Raw genomic sequence first — 15,830 nt, 5'->3', positions numbered from 1 at the left:
GAATGAACAAAAATGCACTGAAATACGCGAAACTACCACATTCAAAATAGATCGGCATGTCTCATATATTATTTACATATGACTTTGAGACGGGGAAAAGCACAGAACCGCTAGAATAAAACACGTGGCCTACAAATCCAACAAAATTACGCACTGAAACAATGTTAATAGTGCGCGAACCACAAAATAAGAAACTCTTTCGTCCCGATTAACTGAGTCGCATTGCTTGTACAATGTTTGCCATCCAGAATCCCCAACCGTAACGCATACATGCTGTAGCGAGCAGGAAACACAATACACGAAGGCGACCGGCGATACACTCGCGAAATAAAGAATCAAATAAATACGCTTGAAAATGATGTTGGGTAAATTACACAAGCACGTTAGAATGTATCCTTTATCCCAGGCGAAGAGTATTGACCGTACTGGAGGTTATATTGGTCAAAAACATGAAAAATTACAAATAAATCGGAAAATCCGAAGACGAGTTAAAAAGCGGAAAGTTTCCGGGTAAATCGGAAGGGTTGGCAGGTATGCCATTGTCATAAAGCAGGAGGAATAGATGAAATTAGATCCGAAATGGTGAAGTATAGTGGGAAGGCAGGGATGAAATGGCTTCATAGAGTAGTAAGATTAGTACGGAGTGTTGGTAAGGTACCTTCAGATTGCATCTATCTACAAGCAAGGGAACAGGAAGGATTGTTATTTTTTTTTGCCATTTGCTTTATGTCGCACCGACACAGATAGGTCTTATGACAATGATGGGATAGGAAGGTCTAGGAGTGGGAAGGAAGTGACCATGGCCTTAATTAAGGTACAGCCCCAGCATTTGCCTGGTGTGAAAATGGGAAACCACGGAAAACCATCTTCAGGGCTGCCGACAGTGGGGCTCGAACCCACTATCTCCCAGATGAAAGTTCACGGCTGCGCGACTATCCGCACGGCCAACTCTCCCGGTAGGAAGGATTGCAACAACTATCGAGGTATCTCACTGATTAGTATACTAGGCAAAGTATTCACTGGCATTTTGGAAGGGAGGGTGCAATCAGTGGTTGAGAGGAAGTTGGATGAAAACCAGTGTTGTTTCAGACCACAGAGACGCTGTCAGGATCAGATTTTCAGTATGCGCCACGTAATTGAAAAATGTTACGAGAGGAATAGACAGTTGTGTTTATGTTTTGTACATCTAGAAAAAACATGGGACAGGGTACCGAGGGAAAAGATGTTCGCCATATTGGGGGACTACGGAATTAAGGCAGATTATTAAAATCAATCAAAGGCATTTAGCCTATGTTGACAATTGGGCTGTAGAGAGAATTGATGGTAGAATGAGTTCTTGGTACTTACAGGGTAATAATATAAAAGAATTTATTGGACTCCAACCTATTCAATACATTACAGGATGTTAACATTTTTAGTTAAACATCATTAAAATGGAGACATGTTTCGCCCCCCATGTGGGGCATCATCAGTCATATCAAAGCACCTCAAAATTAAACCAGACGTCTGGTTGGAAATTATGAACATAATATGTAAGAAAGAATGCATTAAAAAACATGTACAAGGTCCTATCTTAAACAAAATAACAATAGACTAGTTACACATAGTAAAATACGCTAGTGGTTTCTTAATATTAAAATGAGGCCATCATATGTACAGTATAACAATGAAAGTAATCAAAGTCTATATGATATTGAGTTCGAAGGTAGTTCTACGTAGTATATACTAATGTTGGCAAAATAAAATACAATTTACAATTACTGTACACTTATTTATAATTGTTAAAATTGATGAGGTAAAACATTCCAATTTGTCTATTTGTGATTTGGCTCCAACCAAAATAATTCGCCCTAGGATTCATTAGGTAGTCAACTCGTTGGTCACTCTCTATATGAATGGAGTGCACAGTGCAAGTGAACAGCTTTTGTTGATTATAAAATGAGGCTGTGCTAAGACAGAGTTAAAACAACACCGGCTTCAAATGAAGATAGTTAAAACATCATTAGATTCTTCCTAGTTGACTAGAAGTTTGCGTATATTTTGTTGTTGAAGTGTGGGAAAGTCAGTTGTTGGTTGAATGGGCAACGGTCGAAAATGTTGTGCAGTACAATCGGTGTTTGAGCTGTTCTACATGTGAGGGAATCTGAAAATGGAGGATTTGTCTTAATTAGTTAAGTGAAATGACGGAAAAAGAGAAAAAAAGGGGGGAAATCATTGAGAAATGAAACATGTGAAAAGTTAAAGCTTACCTTGAAAGCTGTTGAGCTGTTACCTAATTGCTAGGAGGTTTGTGGAGCACTGGCTGTCGCTAATGTCCTGCTCCTCGTGTTGTACGTGTGACGTCTTAGAGGAGGGGAGTGGATTTGAGAAGTTGGAGCTGTGGGTATGTGATTGGTGCTTGAGGAGGAGTTGTGTGTATTGGAGGGAGAATAGGGGCGCGATGAGTTGAGCAGCTTAGTGGGGGTGCTTGGAGAGCTTGTTTTGAGGACTTTAACAAGTCTTTCGTCTTTCAGATTTAAACTATTGAGCGAAAATATTAATTGTTCGTAAAGAGGGCTTCGGTTGTCTATTGGATCATTTAAATTTTTATTCTTATTATATTTTTGTTCCAAAAAAGTGTATAAATTTTCGAACTCGGTCATGAGCCTGCCTTTATCTAGTCTTTTTAAAATTTGGAGATCCTGTTCGATTGTGGTAAAACTATGTCCGGTGTCTTTCATATGGATGCTCATGGCTGAGTGTTTATTGTGCTTTTGGGCATTGAAATGTTCTGCATATCTAATTACAAAGCTTCTACCAGTTTGACCGATATATGAACTGTTACATTCAGCACATTTCAGTCTATAAATGCCAGAGCCCGAAAATTTATTGTTGTCCGAGTTTATCTTACTGTGGTTGAAAAATAGCTTTTGATTAGAATTTCATTACTTGTACTTACAGGGGTTAGACAAGGCTGTAACCTTCTACCTTGGCTTTTTGTAGTTTATAAGGATCATCTGCTGAAAGGTATAAAGTGACAGGGAGGGATTCAGTTAGGTGGCAATGTAGTAAGCAGTCTGGCCTACGCTGACAACTTGGTCTTAATGGCAGATGGTGCTGAAAGCCTGCAGTCTAATATCTTGGAACTTGAAAATAGGTGCTATGAGTATGGTATGAAAATTAGCCTTTCGAAGACTAAATTGATGTGAGTAGGTAAGAAATTCAACAGAACTGAATGTCAGATTGGTGATACAAAGTTGGAACACGTAGATAATTTCAAGTATTTAGGTTGTGTGTTCTCCCAGGATGGTAGTACAGTGAGATTGAATCAAGGTGTAGTAAAGCTAATGGAGTGAGCTCGCAGTTGCGATCAACAGTATTCTGTAAGAAGGAAGTCAGCTCCCGGACGAATCTTTACATGGGTCTGTTTTCAGACCAACTTTGCTTTATAGGAGCGAAAGCTGGGTTGACTCAGGACATCTTATTAATAAGTTAGAAGTAACAGACATGAAAGCAGCGAGAATGATCGCTGGTACAAACAGGTGGAAACAATGACAGGAGGGTTCTTGGAACAAGGTGATAAAGGCTAAGTTAGGAATGAACTCGATGGATGAAGCTGTACGCATAAACCGGCTTCGGTGGTGGGATCATGTGAGACAAATGGAGGAGGATAGGTTACCTAGGAGAATAATGGACTGTTATAGAGGGTAAGAGGAGTACACAGAGACCAAGACAACGATGGTTAGACTCAGTTTCTAAAGATTTAATGTTAAGAGGTAAAGAACTAAATGAGGCCACAGCACTAGTTGCAAATAGAGGATTGTGGCGACGTTTGGTAAATTAACAGATGCTTGCAGACTGAACGCTGAAAGGCATAACGGTCTATAATGATAATGTATGTATGTATGTATGTATGTATGGAAAAAAAAAATTAAAATTAACTGAATACGGTGCACTAGGAGCCTAAATGTCTGCAAGGTGCTAACTGAGGCCGTATGATTATTATTACTTCATTATTATTATGGATAGTGTGGGTGTCTGGGTCCCAGGACTGTGCAATCAAACCTGGCACAGAAGCTCTGGTTCCTGAAGAGTAGGAAAAAGTACTTTCAGCGCTCCATGTCATATATTGACAAATAAATAAACCGGTGGTGTTGGTGGTGATTATTGTTTTAAGGGGAAGTACAACTAGGCAATCGTCCTCTATAAAACACTAATCAGAGAGAAGAAATGGAAGGGATCCAACACTTTGAAAAATGAAGGTATCGATCAAAGAAAGACAAGGGCCATGAAGGGCGTGAATATAAGACTCCCTAGCCCTCGCAACCTATTAGCGTTGGGTCGTCAGAAAAGAATAAGAGTTGACCAAGTGGGGTTGGATAGGATAGACGAAGGTGAGGAGCCTGGCACAAATAAGTGGAAGCAATGCCAGGACTCAGCTAAGTGCCCCGTGGTCACCAACCTATGCTCAAAAGTACAGAGCCCCTGTGGCCCCTTTTAGTCGCTTCTTACCACAGGCAGGGAATACCGTGGTACCGTGGGTGTTATTCTTCCGCCCCTACCCACAGGGTGTTGATATGTTTGGTGTTTGTTTACCAGATAAAATAATTAAAAACAAGTGGCATCAAAACAAAATGACTTCACACAGTATAGGAAATCTTTACAATTATAAAATATATATTTTTAAACATTGTTTTGGCCTCTTAAGAACATGGTTAACACTTGTCAGCCCTTTTGGATTTCCAGAACTCCATCCTGAGGAAAATTAAAATGCTGCCCTCAATAATGCAATGAATACAATAGACTAAGTTACTAAAATTAAAGAAAATGAATTAAATTAATCCTTATACCTACATTAATTTTTCTTTTATAAGTACACTCAAAATTGTACCTGTAACAGGATTGTACCATAAGATGATCAAACGAGACAAGAGAACAGGTGATGTAATTCTGCTGGCCAGGAACAATTTACAGAAACCCTCAACGGCAGTGGAACGGACTAAACCAGTCTGTAATACAAGAGAAAAGGTTACAATTTCAATTAAATTTAACTTGCTCATTAATCCTGAAACATTATCTCTCCTCACACTTCTCATCATGAAATAGTTAGTGATATTTAGTAATTGGCTATGTACTGTATGCTTGTTGATCAGCAAAAAACATTTTGTACACTTTCTTGGGAAAGGAAACTAGCCTCCTTCACAATAAATGTCCGTAATGTATTTGCAATGTTCCCAAATATGTATGCAGCACTGCAAAAAGTTCATTCCCATTCAAGCCTAATGAAATGAGCTAAATTCAAAGTAGGAGTATAAAGATTATTCCAACAGTCACCTTCGCACTTGTCCCATGTTATGGCAGGATCTGCTGTTTTGGCTCTCTGTAGCCACTTGACACGGTCGTGTGTCTGGCCAGGACGTAGGCCGATCTTAAGATCATGGTACAGGGCCTCAAGCAAACGCATCCTTTGTTGTCCTAACAGCCATATTTTATCTAGTTTTTTATCTACTAAACCAGTCTTTGTCACTATTACTAGTTCTGCTTGAAATATGTGCCTGTACTAATGAAGATAGTTTTCTCTCGTCCTTTCAGCTTTTGGTGCTACTCCTAATCACCTGTGAGCTTAGTAATTTATGAGATGATCGTAAAGTGTTAGGCCAATCTTTGTTTCCATGACAGCAAATCATTCCATTCTTTTGACAAAGGCCAGCATTTAGCACAATACAGGATGAATGGGCAGACTGCCTTGATCTGTCCAACTGTTTTTTTATTAGCCATTTCTTATGAAGAAGTCTAAGATATGTTCACCTTCTGAATTCCTTCTCCCATGGCCATGCAGTCCCACCATTTCCTCCTAGCTATTCCTGTCTATCCCGAGCTATGAAACTGAGGTTCCTAATGACAATAGTCACTGACAGTCTCTTATGGGTCTTCCAGAAACTTGTTCTTTTCATCTTGACTGCAACCTATCTGGGGACATACACCAGCACCAGTGTCAGCTTCCCTTTTCCTGGGTAAACTAATGCCTTTATAATCCTCTCATTGATGTACTGGATCTCAGTAATACCATCCAAGACTTTTCACAATACCAATCTCACCCCATTTCTCATCTCTCTATTGTTACCATTCCAGTAGAGGGTATAGTTCTTCCTTTACGTTTCACTCAGTCCTAGACTTTATATTTTCCTTCCCTCCATGGTATTCATTCAGTCTTTACATTTCACTGTCAAAGTCAATAGATTGGATGGAATACCTACCTTTGTTCAGTGAATATCTGAGAGACCAATACTGAAATCACATCATAAAACTCTCCCACACTACAGAGTACTACTTGAGGTGCAAGTGTCGTTCTCTGCCACTCATGTATTGGTTCGGTGAAGTTTTTGGTGAATAACATTTGCTAGTCTGGATTTCGTCGTGTGAAGAGAAAACAGGTTCAGCTAATAATAGCATGTGCATAATTGCAGGAACTCGCAGAACACCAGCTCAATGGCTCATTTGTAATGTGTGTAGTGATAATACGCCTTAAGTGGTGTCTTACCTCTATCCATCTTCATCCTCCATTTTTAGTGCGAACTATGCCTCACAGTTGATATTACATACACACTCTCTAGCTCATAACATAACCTGTTCTCAAATATCTGGTCTTTGAACCAACTTTCTGTCAGTGACGTCATCCTGTGATGTGTGCTCCCATCACCTGTTTTTACCATTCGAACCTCCTCGACATTCTCCCTCTCCACGTAATAAATATCATTTTTGGTCCGTATTGATGATATTTGATTGAAATAATAACATTAAGTTATTTATTAGACCACCTAATCAATACAAAATCGTCTTGGATGATTTACATAAATTTGTTAACTAATAGTGGTACATGTTTCGCCTTCCTTGAAGGCATCATCAGCCATAGTCTTAACCTTAAATTAAAAATAAGCGTCTAAATAACATGTAATAATGAAATAAATTTTAAAATCTTGAAGAGATTTGAAGTAAAATAACATTAAAAATAACAATGATGGTTTAAAAATACAATGTGATGAGATATAATAGTGGAAGTATTAACAAAATTAACATTAGAAGGCTGCTAAAATAAGTGCAATGGATAAAACAACAGATTGTTATACAACAAGTAGTAAGATTGCATAAAAATAAAGTTTATAGTCTGGCGGTTATAATTAGACGATGGCGAAAAATCATATATAATCAAAGTAAAGAAGAGAGAATAAAAGTCAAAGTTAGTCGAGAGATCCGAAGTTAATCATGATAAAATTTGTTATTTTATTTTTATCTTCAAGATCATGATTAACTTCGGATCTCTCGACTAACTTTGACTTTTATTCTCTCTTCTTTACTTTGATTATATACGATTTTTCGCCATCGTCTAATTATAATCGCCAGACTATAAACTTTATTTTTATGCAATCTTACTACTTGTTGTATAACAATCTGTTGTTTTATCCATTGCACTTATTTTAGCAGCCTTCTAATGTTAATTTTGTTAATACTTCCACTATTATATCTCATCACATTGTAGTTTTAAACTATCATTGTTATTTTTAATGTTATTTTACTTCAAATCTCTTCAAGATTTTAAAATTTATTTCATTATTACATGTTATTTAGACGCTTATTTTTAATTTAAGGTTAAGACTATGGCTGATGATGCCTTCAAGGAAGGCGAAACATGTACCACTATTAGTTAACAAATTTATGTAAATCATCCAAGACGATGTTGTATTGATTAGGTGGTCTAATAAATAACTTAATGTTATTATTTCAATTCTCCCTCTCTCCACAGAAAGAGAAGCTCATCCTGCCTATCGCTAGTTCTTGTCCAGCTGGGTATTCGACCAGAATATTGTAGAAGAGCTGGTTTATCTTCTCAATACGGTCACATACTTTATCTACGTAATTTGAGGTGAGAGCTCGAGAGAGGTATTTTTTCTTCAATACATCAATTCTCTTTGTAATGTGGTGTGTCGCCTTCCTTGCAATGGAACCATTTCTTTTTTCTTTCCGTACTGATCTGTACAGCTTTCTAAAACTTTTATTTCATAACACAAAATGATGGGATTTGAGAGTAACAGGAGCTATGATGTGGTACATCAACCATCTACATGTACTCCCTAGTTTGCTTTTGAAGTTTATGGTGCTCGATATGCAAATTACAGGAACAGAACTTTCTGGGAATGAAAGGAAAAAATCATTATGCACCAAATTTGGTGAGAAAATCTGAGGGCAAATTTTTGTTTTTTTAAAAATTAACTAGTTTAACTTCCATCAAGTTTCTACTGTATGTGCCATATACTTTTCATCATTTAAATTTTGCTATGGCCATTTAACTTCAGACTCTTAAACTTCTTGGGTTCCAACATCTGTATATCTTGCTTCCTCCCTTCTCTCTTTTATCTTGTTCCCTCTAGTAATTAGGGTGAAATTTTAGCATACCTACTTTAGTGTCAAACAAATTCATCAGTACTTTCTTCTTCATGGGGATAAAAGAAAGAAAAGTTGAGCAAGTTATAGATTTTATTTCTTGATATGTAAATCATTTGAATAGAAATATAAAGTAGTATATCTGTGATATTTGTTGATAAAGTGTTAGTGCTCGAAGCACAGTTAAATATTACTTAAGCTTAGACTGACCTCCAGTACTTCACTCCTCGATGGATAATAATAATAATAATAATAATAATAATAATAATAATAATAATAATAATAATAATAATAATAATAATAATAATAATAATAAGTAAAACACATGAATTAATGGTTTAGCCTTCCTTTTGTACTTGTTCATAACAACAAAGCTGATGTCTTTGGGGGAAAAAAATAATGCCTGCTTTTATGAGGAAATATTCTTTGTATGTCCTATTGCTAATAGCATGGTCAATGGAACACAGTACAAATTCTTGCATAAAAATTTGTAAAACAATTGGGCTAGTTACAAGTATTTTACTTCTTTTTGGATCTTTCAAATTATGTGTTTACTAGAAAATATACCCATGCTTCACTATGGTATTCTACAATGTAAACAGATTTATAGGTGCACACATTGAGTAAGAGTTTATCAAATTGCATGGTCTCTTAAAGTTATCTGAGGAACATGGATGTTCTCATACGTTGTTTCCCATGTAAGGTGCGAATTGTAGAGTTGTGATGATAAGGGCAGGCAAACTTTTCTACTCTCACTCACAATCAAGTTTGGGAGTTTCTACTATAATGGCAGGCTCACTTGTCTACTGTCATTCACAATCGAGTTGGGGAGTTTCCTTGGTAATGGCAGGGCCCGCTTGTCTACTGCCAGTAACAATTGATTTGGGGATTATTCATTACAATGGCAGAGCCCCTTTCCTACTTCCAGACACATTCCAGTTGAGGAGTTTTCATTATAATGGCAGGAACCTTCCCTACTGCCAGTCAAAATTGAGTTGTGGTGTTATTACAATGACCATGCACCTTTTCCAGATACCAAACACCATCGAGTTGGGGAGTTTTGATTATTATTGCAGGCACACTTGCCTACTGCCAGTCACAATCGAGGTTGAGAGTTTTTATTATAATGACAAGCCTCCTTGCTTACTGCCAGTCACAACTGAGTCGGGGTGCTTTCATTATAATAGCATGCCCCCTTGTGTACTAAACTCCACAATCAAATTGGGGTGTCTTCTTTATACTGAGAGGCACACTTTCCTATTGAAAGTCAGAGACAAGTTGGGAAGTACTCATTATAAAATCAAGTCATCTTTGCTACTGCCAGAGTTTTGATTACAATTGCAGACGCCTCTACTGACAGTCCCTATCAATTTGTATGGTTTTAATTATCAGGGCAGGCCCCACTTTCTAGATTGCAACAAATCTACTTCAATGTAACATATACATAGATATACGAAAGTACATGCATATTTATAATCGCAGACTGTCATTTCGGGATTAACTGTAACTAAACTATATGTCAAATCGACAAACCGATTGTGCCATAAGAAACCACCTTTTGTGCTCTACAGGGTTGGTCCTACGACACTTTCTTGTATATCCTACATGTATGGTTATATTGAGTTAAACTTTGAAAGGGTGAAATTTGGGTACAGTTTTCTCACATTATTTTTTGGAGTATGTAGCAGTTAGAATCATAAAATTTGGTTCGCATATGGCCACTCATTCTGCGTACCAAATTTGATGATTCTATCTTTCCTATAAGTGTGTCAAACTATAAAATATATGTGTAAAAAGTATAAAATTTACCTAAAATCGAGAAATGTAGCTCTATCTGACGTATAAGGGATCAAGATATGACCAAAAGTTATATGCCTAAAGTTGTAGATCACTCCAAACTGAGCAGTGATAGCGTTACCTGCTTTGTGACTTACTACTCAGCCTTCGAATACCTCGAAATGAAGGTCTGCACCGTCATTAAAATTGCCTCGTTATGTCGATATTTTTCAGGGTAAAAAGTTAAACATTTGAACATCTTGGAATTTTTCCACTGGTTAGAGGCTGTAAGCTATAATTTAGCCAAATTTCAATTTTCTAGTTTGTCTGCCAGATCATGCCGCAATCTAGATTGGGGGAGGGGGAATTTAGAACTTTAAGGAAACTTTTCTTTTTTTGGCTATTTGCTTTACATCACACCGACACAGATAGGTCTTATAGCGACGATGGTGTAGGAAAGGCCTAGGAATGGGAAGGAAACAGCCGTGGCCTTAATTAAGGTACAGCCCCAGCATTTGCCTGGTGTGAAAATGGGAAACCATGGAAAACCATTATCAGGGCTGCCAAGCTCAGTCAGGAAACTTTTAAGGCCATGAAAACTATAGGTCATCACTTTGGAAAAATATACCCCACTGGGTGAAAGAAATGTTTACACTTGTGTTCTTATGCTGAGCCCCAAATTTCAAAACTCACCAGCCTGCTCCTCTTGGGGACTCTTGGGAGTTTTAGATTTTTCTAGGGAACTTGAGGTCATAAGTTATTCCAGCAAGGAGTTCTTTTTTTTTTTTTTTTTTTTTTTTTTTTTTTTTTTTTTTTTTTTTTTTTTGCTAGTTGCTTTACGTCGCACCGACTCAGATAGGTCTTATGGCGACGATGGGACAGGATAGGGCTAGGAGTGGGAAGGAATCGGCCGTGGCCTTAATTAAGGTACAGCCCCAGCATTTGCCTGGTGTGAAAATGGGAAACCACGGAAAACCATTTTCAGGGCTGCCGATAGTGGGGTTCGAACCTACTATCTCCCGAATACTGGATACTGGCCGCAATTAAGCGACTGCAGCTATCGAGCTCGGTGAGGAGTTCTTAAGTTTCTATGATGCCTTAAAGTGCTTCATTACTTCACATCTATTTTCAATTTTATACCTTTATAGATCACTCCAAAGTGACTTCCATTTATATATATATAGATTGTGGCTTGAAACCACTTGGCAGTTTTGTGAAGTTTAGTGAGTTTTGGGAAAGAATCCTACAATTTGTGGAAAATAAATTGGAATCCCAGCCAATGAACATGAGATTTTAAAACGAAAAAGTCATGTCCTGTGGTTCAGATTCCACGTAGAACTGGAGGTACTGTGACAACGATCATGATATTAACGGTCAATGACATCGACAACAAGCTTTGCTTGATTTGCATGGCAAAAATCTTACTAACATATAGACAAGAAAAGGTTCCACCTTATCAATACAATTTTATCATTAACTACAGGACCGGTTTCAACCCTAAACAGTCATCATCAGCTGTACATTGATACCTTTACATATGTGAAATAATAGTTAATGTGCCTTTCTAAATGGAGAAGGCATGGGGAAGCATTATGTCCAAGCGTCCAAATTGGGCATGTTTGAGAGTAAAATGGTTAATATAATACAATTCAGGTACTTAGGTGTGGAGTTATTTTTTAGGCCTAAAATTCGTTTGTGGAACTTAACTTAAACTTAATTATAAATTACAAGTACATTAAACACTTCAAAATACATAGTGCTTGTTAAAATCACATATTAAAATACACAGTACATGTTAAAATCCTTTATAATAATGCCTATAAAACACTTTCATTGAAAAGAATTTATACGTCTTGCGTAAGACTACGTTCTTGTTTCTTCTAACTCCACACCTAAGTACCTGAATTGTATTATATTAACCATTTTACTCTCAAACATGCCCAATTTGGATGCTTGGACATAATGCTTCCCCATGGCTTCTCCATTTAGTAAGGCACATTAACTATTATTTGACATATGTAAAGGTATCAATGTACAGCTGATGATTACTGTTTAGGGTCGAAACTGGTCCTGTAGTTAATAATAAAATTGTATTGATAAGGTGGAACCTTTTCTTATCTATATATTAGTGAACTATCAATACGGAAATGAAACTAGTAAATCAAGAAAAAATCTTACACCAGCCAACTTCAAAATGAGAGGTGGTCTCATCAATGGAAACTGTGTTTCCTCTTTCCCACAGTGTTCTGAAATGCCATGCAACATTGAGAAAGTACAGTGAAATGCCAGTATAAACAACCCATGGGGATATCGTAATTATTTTCATAATGGTAAAATTTTGTTAATCAGAAAATGGATTAAATTTGCTTATTGCACCCTAAGGTATAACAGGTCCGAATCATTGGCTGAATGGTCAGCGCTGAGTCCTTCGGTTCAGAGGGTCCCGGGTTCGATTCCCAGCCGGGTCGGGGATTTTAATCGCCTCTGATTAATTCTCCTGGCCCAGGGACTGGGTGTTTGTGTTTGTCCCAACACTTTCCTCTTCATACTCAGACAACGCACTACACTACCAACCACCACAGAAACACGCAATAGTGATTACATCCCTCCATACAGGGTTGGCCGGGCATCTGGCCGTAAAACAGGGCCAAATCCACATGTGCGACACAGTTCGCACCCGCAACCCCATACGTGTGGGAAAAGTGGTAGAAAAAGAATAACAATACGGAATAACAGATACTGTGCCTGGGTTAGGTTATACTGTATACCCAAAAAGATATCCATATTATATTGCTACTTCAATATGAATCAGTATTGTAACATTAATTATGCATATTCAACAACTGAATATTATTCTTACAACACTTCTCATTCATCATGCCGTATTTTAGTTTCATGTAGCAAAAAGTATGTTGACCGAAGTTATATAGTTTAGGTGTTACAGTTACAGTCATCTTGTCAAATTGATTTCTTGAAACATTATGAGAGTTCTAAATCAATAATTTGAAATATTAGCAGAGATGAATAATACACATTATTTTGTCACAAACAGTTTTGATTTATATGTAGTACTAAAATAGTCTGTAATTTTCTTCAGTGTTAATTGCTGGCAAACGAATAAACATGTTTCTTTATGAATGAAAGATAAATAATGAACATATGATGTGACAAGAATAAACAAAATAGTACGGTAGAGATACGAAATCCTTATCATTGGTTGATTGTAAATTTTCGCTCCCACTCAGCCAACATTGTGATTCCTTGCACTGAAAGATACGCAAAGCTTATTGGTTACTTTCAAATCGATATCCTGCTCAAACAATCACGTGCATGTTATGGAAAATAAATACTATATTGTCTGAATAATGAAATGAAATGGCGTATGGCTTTTAGTGCCGGGAGTATCCGAGGACATGTTCGGCTCGCCAAGTGCAGGTCTTTTGATTTGACTCCCGTAGGCGACCTTCGCGTCGTGATGAGGATGAAATGATAATGAAGACTAAACACACACCCAGCCCCCACGCCAGAGAAATTAACCAATCACGGTTAAAATTCCCGACCCTGCCAGGAATCAAACCCGGGACCCCTGTGACCAAAGGCCAGCACGCTAACCATTTAGCCATGGAGCCGGACGTCTGAATAATAAAATTATGTAATAAAAAAAATATTTTTAATAATTATAATACACAATGAATTTCAATTATATTTTGAAAAAATGGCATTAAATATAGGCAAAAGGGCAAAATTTTAATTTGTCATGTTGAACGTTGATATTTGTTAAAATGGAATGTTTTAACACACATTAAATAAGGAAAAGGGAAGGGGCATCAAAATAATTTTGTAATTCTGAACATTCTGTTATACTGTCATTTTCTACAACATTTTACTCTACTGGGATTTGACTAACCTGAAGGCATGTGATTTAAATAAGATCTTGACCAATCATGGTTTCTGTAGAAATCTACTGCATAAATGTATGTATGTATGTATGTATGTATGTATGTATGTATGTATGTATGTATGTATGTATGTATGTACGTATGTATGTATGTATGTAGTTGAGTACTCAGCTCAAAGGTTGATTGGATTCTCTACAGCTCTGCCATTAGCTGTCATACATGGCTTAGGCATCTCTGAAGAGGCATACAAGGGAAATGAGGAGTGAGGAAGTTTGCCACTGCTTTCCTCACCAAGACAGAAGTTGCTATTGCATATTAGTCTGCCAAGCCTACAAAATGCTCCAACCGACGGTAAGTATAATTTTCACACCATTTGCAAATGGGACTGGCTACACAGTGGTTGGCATTACTCATACTTTGGTCACTTTCATATTGTCAAAGCGAAGGATGAGACAAATCAATGAAAGTAACAAATTTGTTCCAACCCATACCAGAAAACATAGTGCACTATAAACAATACATCTCGCCAGCAATGGCATACGGCACAAATAGGAAAGATGATCATTATTTTGTGCTGACAAGCAGTCAGTAAAGCATGTCACTGAAGAAAGTCTCTAGAAGATTTTAGAGGGGTAAAACAGGAGATCTGATCCTGAGAATACAATATTTTAGTAATTCAGATGTAATATAGTAATAGTAAATCACTGAATGTATAAAAACAATATACGCTCATAATTTTTCAAGACAGAAATAAATAGATCACAAAAATGTGAATTCAGGTGCAAATCATTTCTGTAATATTTTTACTTTGGCACAATACTCACAGTGTTATCCAATAAAGTGGTTAGTATTGACAACAGATTAAGACTGCTGGAACTGGAATCCTGTAAGCTTTCATTTGCAACACTATCATTGCTTTTCTCCTCAAAGACATCAGTGTCATCATGTAAGAGTCGCCTCTTTCTCTTCGCCTCATCTACAAGAGATAAAATAAAGTTTGTGAGTTTTATATATTAAACTAATCTTCACCATACTTGTAGTAATTTTGGAAATCAGCATGGGGAGACAACCTGGAGGTATTTTGTATCATAGAGTACAAAATCTCTTATGGAATAAAGATATACCAATAAAGTGAACAAAGCACAATACAGAACCTAATACAGCATATACAACTCAGACCCAACTACTGAGATTTCTGAGAATATAGAACAGAAGGCAATGTAAGCAATGAAGAATGAAGACATACAGAAATAAAGACGGGAAAGTTCAATAACGAAATGGAGTAAAATAAAATGAGATGATACAGACATATTCAGTTAATAAAGAATGCCAGATTGGCTTCATGGCTAAATAGTTAGCATGCTGGCCTTTGGTCACAGAGGTCCCAGGTTCGATTCCTGGCAGGGTCAGGAATTTTAACTTAAAATGAATACAAGATTTATTGCTCCACCTTCTCAATACTTAAAAATCATTCAACACTTAACAAAACATTACAATATGATAGTGTCAGGTACTAGTTTCGGTCCATTTTTGGACCATCATCAGCCTAGCTGAAATTGCAAGTAAAAGACACAAACTAAATTAAAATGGATGAACAAGAGGATTGATGGTAGTGGAATGACATACAAGTAAAAACCTTATACATAAGTTACAATAAATATGACAGAATATGTTAAAATTAACAAATGAAAAAAATAATTGTTATATCGTTTAAAATTTCTTGATGCCAAAGTCTAG

The 15,830-nt window shown here is 36.9% G+C and overlaps 1 protein-coding gene across 2 annotated transcripts in view; it reads right to left on the bottom strand.

Moving 5' to 3' along the window:
- Cap-G (Chromosome associated protein G) overlaps window positions 1-15,830 on the bottom strand; it is a 312,952-nt gene that overhangs the window by 86,256 nt on the left and 210,866 nt on the right. For both annotated transcript variants that reach the window (XM_067143890.2, XM_068224995.1), the window contains 2 exons: window positions 14,918-15,069; window positions 4,871-4,988 (listed from right to left, as the gene is read on the bottom strand). In XM_067143890.2, the coding sequence (XP_066999991.1) occupies window positions 4,871-4,988; window positions 14,918-15,069 (270 nt within the window). The remainder of the gene's footprint in view (window positions 1-4,870; window positions 4,989-14,917; window positions 15,070-15,830) is intronic.

The sequence above is a fragment of the Anabrus simplex genome, chromosome 1 (genome assembly GCF_040414725.1).
Source record: "Anabrus simplex isolate iqAnaSimp1 chromosome 1, ASM4041472v1, whole genome shotgun sequence".
Lineage (NCBI taxonomy): Eukaryota > Metazoa > Arthropoda > Insecta > Orthoptera > Tettigoniidae > Anabrus > Anabrus simplex.
This window is presented reverse-complemented; position numbering and strand designations above follow the sequence as displayed.